The 13659-nt window shown below is 36.0% G+C and overlaps 1 protein-coding gene across 1 annotated transcript; it reads left to right on the top strand.

The window, feature by feature from the left end:
• Window positions 1-406: 406 nt before the first annotated feature.
• On the top strand, window positions 407-3920 carry LOC130450050 (uncharacterized). Its single transcript, XM_056788211.1, has 5 exons — window positions 407-415; window positions 1576-1713; window positions 1786-1986; window positions 2401-2942; window positions 3005-3920. Exons 1-5 carry the CDS (start codon window positions 407-409, stop codon window positions 3918-3920), a joined length of 1806 nt encoding a protein of 601 aa, XP_056644189.1.
• The last annotated feature ends 9739 nt before the right edge of the window (window positions 3921-13659 follow it).

Here is a 13659-nt window from a genome sequence, read left to right as displayed (position 1 = left end):
ATGACCAAAAAATTCTATGTTTCTCCTCTATCGATTGATATATATATATATATATATATATATATATATATATATATATATATATATATATATATTACTTCACCCATCGGTGCCAATAAATGACGTCACAAGTGACGCTAAATTTTGAAGTTAGAATTTTTTTCTCACCATGGTAGCTATATGCAGCATTCTCTCATGCCTAAAAACACCATTTCGAGCCTTCCGGTGCTATTCGGAGCAACTCCTGGGAGGGTGGAGGGGGGTGTGCCAAAAATATTTCGAGCCTATTCCAATTAGAGGCGCTCAAAATCCGGAAGATCTTGCGAAAATCGCATCTCCAGGTTCAATATTTAGCGATTCCTGTCACCCTCACAAAGTGGGAGGAATTCGGTAATAATTCATACCAATGACTAGGGTATGTCGAGGCGCTTCCCGCTGGTATATTCAAACGTCAAAATTCTGGAAAAACCAAATTTTCAAATCCACAACAATGTCAATCCATGTTTTTGTGGATTTTTGCCAACGTTTGTGAAAAATATTAACAAGAACAGTCAACAAAGGTTCCTACATTTCTATTTCTTTATAAAACTCAACGTCATATAGTGATCTCTCTATGATTTTATTGGATTTTCTATTTGGAATTGGACGCAATAATATTACTAATATGGATGAAAATGTATATTGTTAGTTTATTGATTTTCCGGCAGAGGACCAAATATTGTATACACACTTAAGTATATATTTTAGAAACGTAATATGTTGTTGCGTCCGAGATATGGCAACACTGCTCTCTATTTTTAGACCCAAAATATTGTGTTTTATCGTTTCTTGTGCTTGTGAGATCGTGTTATTCTAAGACATTGTTGCTTCCAGTGTGCTAATATGACAAGGCGCATTGATAAAATATTCAGTAACTTGAGTTTTGATGCTGAAGAAGTTAAGTATTTTTATAATATATATGACATTATTACATTCGTGATGTTCTTATGACTTTTGTCTTTATAAAAATTTTCTAATAATAAATAATAATTATTGGTATTGTCACTCATTGTCTTTTAGTGAGTAAAAGTGATAGTTTTGAAATTTTGCAATTTAATTTAATTTTGTAGCTACTGAAAAACATGTTGTCATATGTTAATTTTTCTACAAATATTTTTCAAATTCAAAATAGGTAAAACGCCTTCTCCTTCATCGGTAGCGGATGTCTCGGTAGCAGATGTTCCAGAAATAACTACAAATGGTTATTTGGAAGTAGATATAAACACTTTTGATAAACGGAATGATGTTTTCGGACTCCAAAAATCATGTAAATATTTCATATTTGCCTTTTGTTTGCCAATTACAGCATCAATATTTTTTCAGCTTATGAATGTAACTCAACATCAAACTTCAAAAAATCAATCTGGTTTTGTAATCGAGGATTTTCCAGCCCGGTAAATAATCTTTTTTAAAATTACTTCGTAATATTTATAACATCTAGTAAGAAATATTTATGGATATGGAAAAATTGTGAAGTTTTTGTAAACCGCACTCTATAATTTTTGAAAAACTTTGAAAGATAATTACGTATTTTAGGAAACTTCATTTACTAAAAAGCAAGAAAATGACAACAAAATAGTTGTGCTTGATAATACAATAATAAAACCACCCCACGAGAAGTATACTGACTTGCAAAAGAATATTATTGACAAAAATCATTCACCAAGAGAACAGGTAATTTGTATTCCCAAACAAAACTAATAATTTCTCCATTATCCAAACGTTTTTTTGCTTTTTATATTTTAGTCAGAACTGAATATTACCTCAAACAAAATATTTGAATATGATAAAATTCAAATGAATACAGAGTCATCTCCATGTACACCGGAAGATCCTTTTAATGCTTCGTCAAGTGAAGATTCTCTATATTGTCCTAGTAGTGACGAATTAAGTAAAATTTTTTTTCCATTTTCATTAAATTGTGAATATAGGTTTTGGACCTTGCCTGTGAGTACATAAATATCCAGGCCCATACTGATTTCCCGGAAAACGTTTACTTTGTGTTGGGATTTGAAAGCGTCGAATTCTACTTTGTTAAGGGGTTTTAGAAAAACTAGTATTAGTTTTGTTCTTAGTGATTATAAAAAATTGCAGAAATAGTCGATCGAAATTGCGGTGAGGGATCGAAGATAAAACCTTGTATATTATACATGGCATATTCTTGTTTTATAGTACTTTTGTCTGGTAAGAGAATTAGCATACAGCTCGTTCGGTAAACTTCCAGACGCGTACTATAAAACACTTATTATGGCACTAAGAACTTAAATAGCTATTCACTAAATTCTTTCTAGTTTTAGAAATTCTTATACATTTATCACCTAATTGGTTCACGAGATAATTCACGTTACATTTTTTTCGCAGGATAGCTGCTCAGATGTTGATGAGAATCCAGCACCGAAGAAGACTAAGAAACCTAATATAAACAAAAGCTCAACCCAGACGAAGATTACTACTGATTATGTTAATTCGCCCTCTATTGGAGTGTATGATACAGCTAAAGATAACGAATACGATTTAAATGTACCGAATACTTCAAGCAGTAGACAGTTGATTACTACTAAAACGATGGATAAAGACCAAGATTTATGTAACAATTCAAGGTTACCGAGTACTTTAAGTTGTACAAAACCAATTAAAACACCATATAAGAGAAAACCGGTTCACTGTTATTATTGCGAAACTAAGGTTCTAAATTTCGGCCGCCATGTGATACGGAACCATTCAAACGAAATAGATGTAGCAAGAATTTTAGCAAAACCCGTTAAAAGTAAAGAAAGAAAAGAGCTATTCAATGACCTTAGAAGAAAGGGAAATTATTTGGCCGACGGTGGCACTTGTTTTAAGCCTGTTAGGGAGGGTTATGTACCAGAGAGAGATAAAGTACCTTGTAACAACTGTTTAGGGTATTTTTCCTCGAAACTTTTATACAGACATAGAAAAGATGTGTAAAGAGAGATTCTGGTAGCTGTCAAAATAGCAAACAGTTAAAACTATTCCATAATGCTAAAGTAGATCAACGACTGAAAGAGGAAGTATTCCCGCATATGAGAGCGGACAAGTTGTCTTTGGAAGCTCAAAAAGATCCACTTATTTGCGAGTTCGGAGCTAAGTACTTAAAAACGCACCGTGAAAAACATTTTATTTACGTAACATCACGCAAAATGAGAGAACTTTCTAAAATCCTTTTGGAAATAAGAAAGTTGGATCCATCCATAACCACATTCATTTCAACTTTGAAGCCAAAGTATTTCGACATTTTCGTGGAAGCCACAAAACGAATTGCTAAATATGATTCGGAACGAGATGTTTATCTGTCTCCAACTTTCGCCATGAATATTGTTACGTCTTTGAAACAGTGTTGCGATATTGCAATTACTTTTATTTACACTAAAAATAAAGGTACCACTTTATCTACTGCGGAAATAGAGGCGGACTTGAAAACGTTGATTCGTCTTTTTGAAACTAATTGGAGTTGTGAGATTTCTTCACATGCCAGTTACAACCTTAATCTTAACAAATGGAACAAAGTAACCATTGTACCTCTTGCCAGTGATTTGCGTTTATTAAGGAATCATCTCATCGACTTAGCTGGAGAATCTTTAAGAGTCCTAATTAAAGGAGTTGAGGATATGAAATATATCATAGAAGATGATATCGACCATCAGCAATATAAAAAAAAGTTTGATACAATTCAAGCATTTAATAATCTGATGGAGACTATTTATTGTAGAGTCATTTTATTAAATCGAAAACGTTCTGGAGAACTACAACGAATGTATTTACATACACATCTGAATACATCAAACCATACTCGAAAATATGAGGAATTTGACAATGTAGTCTCTCTACCCGAAAAAATTCTCCTAAAACCATTGAAGTGAGTAGTTATTCGAGGTAAACGAGGCAAAGGGGTTCCAGTTTTATTCCATTCTGACATACAAGACAATATCAAAAAATGTTAAAAGTTAGACACCATTTTGTGCCCATAAATAACCCATATCTTTTCGCAATGGCGAATTCAAATTCACATTTGATAGGTTATAAAGTGTTAGCCAAACATGCTAAATTATGTGGAGCACAAAACCCATCATCAATTACGTCAACCCGACTGCGCAAACATCTTGCAACTTTATCGCAATTATTCAACTTATCAAATGGGGAAATAGAACAGTTGGCGACATTTATGGGACACACAAGTGGTGTTCACAGAACTTCCTATCGACTACCCGATGATGTTTATCAAACGGCGAAGATATCTAAACTGTTGATGGTAATGGAAAAAGGCGGAGCAGATCAATATAAAGGGAAATCTATTGATGAAATAAACATTGATATGGAAAAAAATCTTCTAAGTGACCGAGACTCTGATAATGATAGTGACGAGGATGAAAATCCAATAATAAGGGAACTGTTAGATACGTCAAAGCCATCTGCTCAAGATTTTGTTCCAACAAACAACGTTGATGGGAAACCTGTTGCAGGGACTAAAAAGAAAAAAAATCGTAAACTGGTTCCTTGGACAGATGACCAAAAAAAAGTCATACTAAACTATTTTAAAGATCATATTAAAACTAAGAAGCCCCCTAAAAGATTCGAATGTGAAGATCTGAAAACAAAATATGAAAAAATTATAAACAACAAAGATTGGCTAAAAATCAAAGTATTTGTTCAAAATTATTATACTAAAAGCAGAAAATAGAGTTGATAGTGCAGATAAAGGATTTTTATTATATTTTAAAAAATCAATAAAACTGGTATAAATTTAGTTTCATGATTTATTTGTACTGTTCCCTTTCTGTTCCTAGCTATTGTCTCAATTTCTGTTTTCTCTTTATCAATATCCATATTTTCGATTTGGTCAATCCATTTCCTCCTGGCTATTCTCTTTAAAATACGATTAAAAAGTTGGGTAACAATTGACTTTGCACGATTTATGGTTATTGTTGGATTGCGATGTTTCACCAGTATAGTTATCACTTTCCTCTGGAGGTATATTATAGAGGCATACCTGATCAATCCCGCTATCCCCACATGCTTTCCATTTTTTTGAGTCGGAAAAAGTGTATACCAGTAGCTAATTATTAGAGTTATTGCGTATTTTACATTGTCTTTTCCATATTCTTAAAATCAGAGATATATTTCTACAAGGAAACTCTTTTAAGATTATATACATTTCATGTGATATTTAATGATAGTATATTATTGCGTCCTGGCGGTTTGACAACACCGCACGGATGCAGCAATGTATGGTGTAATCATTATATGGAGCTGACAAAGTTACTTGTTATAAGGAAGCAGCATTGTTGTAGAATGAATGAAAATCTGTATATTTGAAAATTGTGAATATCAATTATCTACATATAGTCCTATCCATCTACTTCATTGGTAAACCAGTATACACAATAAGATCATGGTTAACTCTTGGTTTTCTTGAGGACGCAACAGTGTATGACTTTTGTACGGACGTAATAATGTTTATATTTATATATATATATGAATATATATATATATATATATATATATATATATATATATATATATATATATATATATATATTTATATATATATATATATATACATAAATATATATAACTCCATCGATTGATGCCATAAATACCATGATAACTCCCATAGTTTCGGATTTATTCAATTTTATACTCAGGGATGACAACAATATTCCGAAAATTTCTTTAAAGCGCAACTTGAGCTGGGTTTTTGAAGGGGAAGGAGACGTCGTAGAAAAAAAATAAAAAAACCGTTGTATAGAAAATCAAAAATAATGAAGATTGAGGGTGCTACGGACCCCCCAAAAAAATCTTGAGGGGGGCAGCCCCCCCTTTCAAAAATTTTTGGCTACTCACCTGGTTATACTTTATGATGGAGGGTCTAAATTGTTTCGACAAAAATGTCATGCCTCCCTCAAGCGAAGCTTGCCACCCTCTCAATATCAAAAATAAAAAACGTAACTTTCTTAATATGTCAAATACGAAAAATATGCAAGGGACAAAAACAAATTGGAAAAATAAAATTACGTACATAGGCATATAGATATCACTCACGAGATTATTCTCGAAATTTCGAGATTACGAATCAGAAAAATTACGAAAACTTTTCGAGACCACTCTGTATATGACCAAAAAAATTCTATGTTTCTCCTCTATCGATTGATATATATAACTTCACCCATCGTTGCCAATAAATGACGTCAAAGGTGACGCTAAATTTTGAGGTTAGAATTTTTTTTTCACTATGGTAGCTATATGCAGCATACTCTCATGCCTAAAAACACCATCCTATATGCCTTCCGGTGCTATTCGGAGCAACTCCTGGGAGGGTGGTGGGGGGTGTGCCAAAAATATTTCGAGCCTATTTCAATTATAGGCACTCAAAATCCGGAAGATCCTGCGAAAATCGCATCTCCAGGTTCAATATTTAGCGATTCCTGTCACCCTCACAAAGTGGGAGGAATTCGGTAATAATTCATACCAATGACTAGGGTATGTCGAGGCGCTTCCCGCTGGTATATTCAAACGTCAAAATTCCGGAAAAACCAAATTTTCAAATCCACTCCGGAATTTTTTCCCACGAATTTTGATCGTGGCATTATGGATATTTTTTTGTCCCCAAAACGTACTTCCCATTTTTTCGCTATCGTGTAACGTAAAAAAATTGCACACCCCCAATCGAGGTTCTCCGAAATTTCCGACTTTTGGCTCCACCTAGCCCCCCCAAAAAAGGGGCCAATTTCAAAAATTCGATTATTTTTGGATTGAGAAAAATCAGGTCTTTCGAGCTAGGCTAAAAATTTTCCGAAATTCGAAAAAAAAGTTTTTGGAGATTTTTCCCCTTAAATTTTTTTCAAATAAAAAAATCTGATCAATCACTCCATAGACTAGATAGATTTTTTCTTACATTATGGTTTTTTTATTTTTTTCCTAGGCCCATTGGTTCAGAAGTACCCATTCCGCCGGACCCGCTATCGATCGAGGGAGGGGGTGGGGGATTAGGTCCTATTTTTTTTCGTGACGGCGTCGACTCGTAGAGATTTATTTCTGATGTCTAAAAACTGAGCATCTCTCCACCTGTCAGCAATCCAAATCACCTATGAGAGGGGGGAGTGGGGGGAAATTTTTGGTACAAATTTTTTTTCTCCAAATTTGATTCTCCATCCATCTATGTGATTATTTTCGCCAGCTAGCGTCATCAAAAAAGTGGCACGGTTCGCTATTAATGGGAGGACTAGTTAGAAGCGGCCGCGACATTGCGGCTCCTCCTCCTCGGAATATATCGAAGTTGAATATATTTGGGATATGAATTAAATATTTCCCTCTATGTATGAATACATATATTTATTATATATATATATATATATATATATATATATATATATATATATATATATATATATATATAATAAATATAACTACATCGACTGATACCATAAATAGCATGATAACTCTCATAGTTTCGAATTTATTCAATTTTCTCAGGGATGACAACAATATTCCGGAAATTTCTCAGTTTTGTGGCTAAATTTTTGAAAATATGGATTCGTCTAATTTTTAGATTGGAAATATCTTTTTCTACGAAAATTCAATTTTCATGGATTTTCCCCTCGTCAAATTTTTTTTTGCGGATACTGACATCTCTTGTCGAATCCCCATATCATTTAACCCCCATGTACGAAATTTGGTTGAAATCGGAGAAAAAAGATTAAGAAAAAAATTACAATGATTAATCGACTCATTATTTTCAGCTCAATGGATTTATTATTACTATTATACTAAATTCGAATTTCAAATTTTTTTGTTTTATTTTCAATGGTAAAATAAGAATATATTTTTTTCACACAATATCATTGTTGTGCTTTCGGATTCTGTATATTTCTATATCAGTTATATAATTTTTCAAGGGATATAATTTACAAGAAATTTAGAATCTTAATTCGAATAAAATTCAAATATTGTGGATCGTGTGATGGAAAAAATGAAACATGACGTATTTCTATACGAGGATACCAATTTTTGAGCCATTTTGTCAAAGTTGTGAAGTTGAAAAGAGAAAAAAAATATTTTCTAAAATTTCTTCAAGTAGAGTATGAGGAAAAAAATTTTTTTTCCAAAATTATTGAGAACGTAGAAAGTCTTATCACGCGTGTACTATATATTATATTATAAAATCATATAGAGGCTTCTATATAGCTATTTATAATCTAAATAGATCTTTTTAAAATGTCCTCATTCAGAGATCCCATTCATATCGATATCATCAAGAAAGATGACTATGACTCTATCAGTGAGAAGCAGGAAACTATAACGACTTATTTCCTCATTAATATAAACCTTCATGACGGTACCCAGAAATTTGGAAGGGATGGAAAGAAGGTAGATGGGTTGTTGTATGCCAAACATAAAGGCTCACGCTACATGGTATCAAACACCCAAGCAAAGGAAATGCTAAGGCCCTATATCTCCTATGTAATATTTGGAGACGTTCAGTTCTCGGCCCCTTGGCTCGTGGCGGCGACCAGGTCCTTCGGCAATTTAACTCGATCTAACGTAGACCGGCCGAAACCTGATGACAACAGCCTAAGAATCGTCGTACAGGTAAAAAAGGCGATCAAGATCGGGATTAATCGCCATACAAACGAATACCTGTGCTATCATACTCTGATAGCCAAGAGTTTTGACCCATCCCCAGTCCCCCTCACAGACCCAAAGCAAATTGTAGCTACGGTGGGACCTTACATAAGGTCGGCTCTGTTATTCCTAAACGATGACCTTTACACAGAAATGATAAGGAAGATGTCGCCTCTTGTGGAATCTCACGAAGTGGACATCCACGTCTTGACTACCGAAGAAAGAGACTCTGCATTAGGAGGGGGCCAGATATATCAAAATAAGCTCCTCATTCTAGCCTTTGTGGCCATGAGTGCCATTACCAAGAAAGGGTCTTCTGAGCAACATGTTAGGGACTGGCTCCAAAAAAGGCTCGGCTCTCTCCTACTGTCTGCAGATATATCTGACCCGACCCTACAAACGGCCAATTACTATCATGATATAAAGGCGATATCCGACTTCCTGGAGAATAGACACAACCTCAGAAACTGTCCATATTATCCCTTTCTTTCATCGGAGGGATTAGTCATGGGCTCTCTGTACTAAGAGACCAGCTTAAACTCGTCCTAATGGACTACAACATGAACACTTTCATGCTGTGTGTGTCTTTCGCAAGGAGATGCAATATCGCAGCCCACCTTATAGAGGAAGTGTGCAGACAGTCCAGGATATTACTGAAGTTTGAGGAGGACATGAGGAAAGCACACGAAGGAAAAGGACTAAGCTATGATTTTAGCTACCTATGTGTTTTTCAAAGACATCCTGACTGCTTCAATGTAAACAATTTCCCGGATGTTGTATATTGCGCAATCATCGAGAAGAAGCGTTATGGAGACATATCAAGGCAGAATTACAAAGTGGCCAATACCAACACAACGGTAGATCTCGTGGCCCTGGAAGATGGGGTATCGAAACTTATACACAAAGACCCAACAGCGAGTGCAGGAGGTCTATTCCGAATCAAGAAAGAGCTCTCAATCTGTCAATCCTTCCGGTGTCCGGGCCTGGTGAGGTTTCCCGTGTTGGGTCAAATTATGCCACAGGCTCCACTCCTGGTGGTGCCCTTCCGTCAATTCCTTTAAGTTTCAGCTTTGCAACCATACTTCCCCCGGAACCCAAAAGCTTTGGTTTCCCGGAAGCTGCCCGCCGAGTCATCGGAGGAACGTCGGCGGATCGCTATCTGGCATCGTTTATGGTTAGAACTAGGGCGGTATCTGATCGCCTTCGAACCTCTAACTTTCGTTCTTGATCAATGAAAGCGTTTTTGGCAAATGCTTTCGCTTCTGTCCGTCTTGCGACTATCCAAGAATTTCACCTCTAACGTCGCAATACGAATGCCCCCATCCGTTCCTATTAATCATTACCTCGGGGTTCCGAAAACCAACAAAATAGAACCGAGGTCCTATTCCATTATTCCATGCACACAGTATTCAGGCAAAATTTTGGCCTGCTTTAAGCACTCTAATTTGTTCAAAGTAAACGTGCCGGCCCACCTCGACACTCAGTCAAGAGCACCGCGGCGGGATTGAGTTGGGCCGCCCTTGCGAGCTAAGCCCACCGGCAGGACGACCCACGACACGCCAGTTGACACCACGTACGATGAACCAGCGGCGTGGGACACAGATTCGACTACGAGCTTTTTAACCGCAACAACTTTAATAAACGCTATTGGAGCTGGAATTACGGCGGCTGCTGGCACCAGACTTGCCCTCCAATTGATCCTCGTTAAAGGGTTTAGAGTGTACTTATTCCGATTACGGGGCCTCGGATGAGTCCCGTATCGTTATTTTTCGTCACTACATCCCCCTGCCGGGAGTGGGTAATTTGCGCGCCTGCTGCCTTCCTTGGATGTAGTAGCCGTTTCTCAGGCTCCCTCTCCGGAATCGAACCCTGATTCCCCGTTACCCGTTACAACCATGGTAGGCGCAGAACCTACCATCGACAGTTGATAAGGCAGACATTTGAAAGATGCGTCGCCGGTGCGAGACCGTGCGATCAGCGAAAAGTTATTCAGAGTCACCAAATTGTACGATGACGAGCAAGCCCGCCACCGATTGGTTTTGATCTAATAAAAGCGCTCCTTCCGTCTCCGGTCGGAACTCTGTTTGCATGTATTAGCTCTAGAATTACCACAGTTATCCAAGTAAATGTGGGTACGATCTAAGGAACCATAACTGATTTAATGAGCCTTTCGCGGTTTCACCTTAATTTGGCTTGTACTGAGACATGCATGGCTTAATCTTTGAGACAAGCATATGACTACTGGCAGGATCAACCAGGGAACTGTGTTTTATAATATATATATATATATATATATATATATATATATATATATATATACATATATTTAATAAAACTATTATCGAAAAAGTTTTAATAACAATATCCACCACCCCAGGAGGAGAATTATGATGTTTTTTCATATTACATATATTTTATATTTATACATAATATATAATCATCTATATTCGTGTATAAAAACACACATTGTTATTTACTTTTTCGTTTGCGTGTTTGCTGCGCTTATTATTGAAAATATATAATTTTCAGCGCCACGCTTTATTTATTTTTTATTTTCTTATTTCATAAAATTTCACCGAATCGATTTATTTAGATAAATCTATCTAAATTAATCGAAAGGAAAAAATAAGATAATTACGTCGACCGGACTAGAATTTCGACATTATCTCTACCCTTCGCTAGATTGTAAGCGACATGGTTTACATTAGATAATAATGAACGAAATTTTTATTCTCGCTCGGAATAATGAGAGTTATCGCAATATTGTAATATATATATAAGTGTTATAATATATATTATATATATTTTATAGACGATCGCATATGAATCGCTCACGGTAAAACGCTAGCTAAATTCACGATCTCGCAATAACTATTTAATTTGTGGACAAGTTGATATAATATCTAAAAAGGGAACCGCTAGCAATATACGAAAATATATTGGAGGAGAACGGGGACCCACCCTTTCAGAAAACTATATAATCCACTAATGTGGAATGACCGAAACAACGTCTTTACGTAAATTATAACGAGTTCATTAAAATTTAACGAGACGTCAACTTCGATACACCACACATATATGTGCGCTGTACAACGGTACGCTTTCTACATTAACATTAATAAAGATGTATAGTGAAAATGTATAAAAGATGTATTGTGAATATTAAAAAGAAGTATTATGAAATTACAAACCGTCCGAGGTGTAAAAGTGTTATGAAAATATTAACAATAACGGAAAAAAGTATTATAAAATTATATTCCGCTCGATAGAGGAAATTGTCGAAAAAGATGAATTGTGAAAGTAGAATGGAGATGTTTTGTATGTAGAAGCCTTTCGAGGTATATTATATAAAAGTGTTATGAAAATATTAACAATAACGGAAAAAAGTATTATGCAATTAGATGACCGCTCGATGTATGAACGTCCGAGGTGCATTATATAAAAGTTGTATAAAATTAGTGATAATAATAAAAAACAAGTATTATGAAATTATATTCCGCTCGATATAGGAACTTGTCGAAGAAGATGAATTGTGAAAGTTGAATGGAGATGTTTTGTATGTAGAAGCCTTTCGAGGTATATTATATAAAAGTGTTATGAAAATATTAACAATAACGGAAAAAAGTATTATGCAATTAGATGACCGCTCGATGTATGAACGTCCGAGGTGCATTATATAAAAGTTATATAAAATTAGTGATAATAATAAAAAACAAGTATTATGAAATTATATTCCGCTCGATATAGGAACTTGTCGAAGAAGATGAATTGTGAAAGTTGAATGGAGATGTTTTGTATGTAGGAGCCGTTCGAGGTATATTATATAAAAGTGCTATGAAAATATTAACAATAACGGAAAAAAGTATTATGAAATTAGATGGCCGCTCGATATAGGTACTTGTCCAAAAATAAAGAAATAGATGTATGTTAGGTTAGGTTGTGTGAAGCGATGCACACCTGGGACACTCTCTGATTGGTATTATGAAGATTTTCCCATCCACACTAAAAAAAGGTTAGATTAGGTTAGGTTAGGTTAGGTTAGTTTAAAGTTTTATGAAAATACAGGGTGCGGCAGCATAACTTCCTTTTTTAAAAAGTTCGCCATTTAGTCGGTAGATGTCGTAACGGAGTGCTAGTGGTCTCGTTCGAGAGGGGGGACTATAAAGTTTTGTCCCGGCACAGTTCAGTCGCCATCATGCGTTGGAACAGTGAGGAGCGTGCGTTTGCCGTTGAGGTTTACTTTTCGAGCAGATGTTCTGTGATCGCAACCCAGCGCGCCTTTCGGAATCGCTTTAATTTAGCCCCCTTGGCCCCTGTCCCGGACCGGAAATCAATTGTTACGTGGGTCACTACGTTCAGACAAACTGCAAGTGTGACAAGACGAAGAACTGGAGTCCCTCGGCCCATTAGATCACCGGAGAACATTGAGTTAGTTAGAACTTCAGTGATGCGATCACCACGGCGTTCTGCTCGCAAACATGCGTCTGCCCTTGGACTTTCCGATCGTTCTGTGAGGAGAATACTTCATGATGATCTTCATTTTCATCCATACAAGATGGCAATTGTGCAGGAACTTTCTGAACGTGACTTCAATTCTCGGAGGAACGCGTGTGAGGTTTTTCTGGAAGTCGTTCCTGAGGACGCTATTGTTTTTTTTAGTGATGAAGCCCATTTTCATTTGTGTGGATCCGTAAACAAACAAAACATGCGCTACTGGGCTGATACCAATCCTCGACAATTGCATCAACGGCCTTTGCATTCACCTAAAGTCACAGTGTGGTGTGCAATTTACTCACGTGGAATTATTGGTCCCTGGTTCTTTGAGGAAAATGAAGTCACAGTGACAGTGAATTCGCACCGGTATGTAAACATGTTACAGGAATTTTTTTTCCCACGGCTAGATGAGTTGGACTTAGGGGACACTTGGTTCCAACAAGACGGAGCAACGGCACACACTTCAAGAACATCGATGGCTGTTTT

This window comes from Diorhabda sublineata, chromosome 11 (genome assembly GCF_026230105.1).
Source record: "Diorhabda sublineata isolate icDioSubl1.1 chromosome 11, icDioSubl1.1, whole genome shotgun sequence".
NCBI classification, from domain to species: Eukaryota; Metazoa; Arthropoda; class Insecta; order Coleoptera; family Chrysomelidae; genus Diorhabda; species Diorhabda sublineata.
This window is presented reverse-complemented; position numbering and strand designations above follow the sequence as displayed.

Coding starts and splice junctions, on each gene's coding strand:
- LOC130450050 (XM_056788211.1), top strand. Junction 1,714..1,785: donor ATCATTCACCAAGAGAACAG/GTAATTTGTATT, acceptor TTTATATTTTAG/TCAGAACTGAATATTACCTC. Junction 2,943..3,004: donor CCTTGTAACAACTGTTTAGG/GTATTTTTCCTC, acceptor AGATTCTGGTAG/CTGTCAAAATAGCAAACAGT.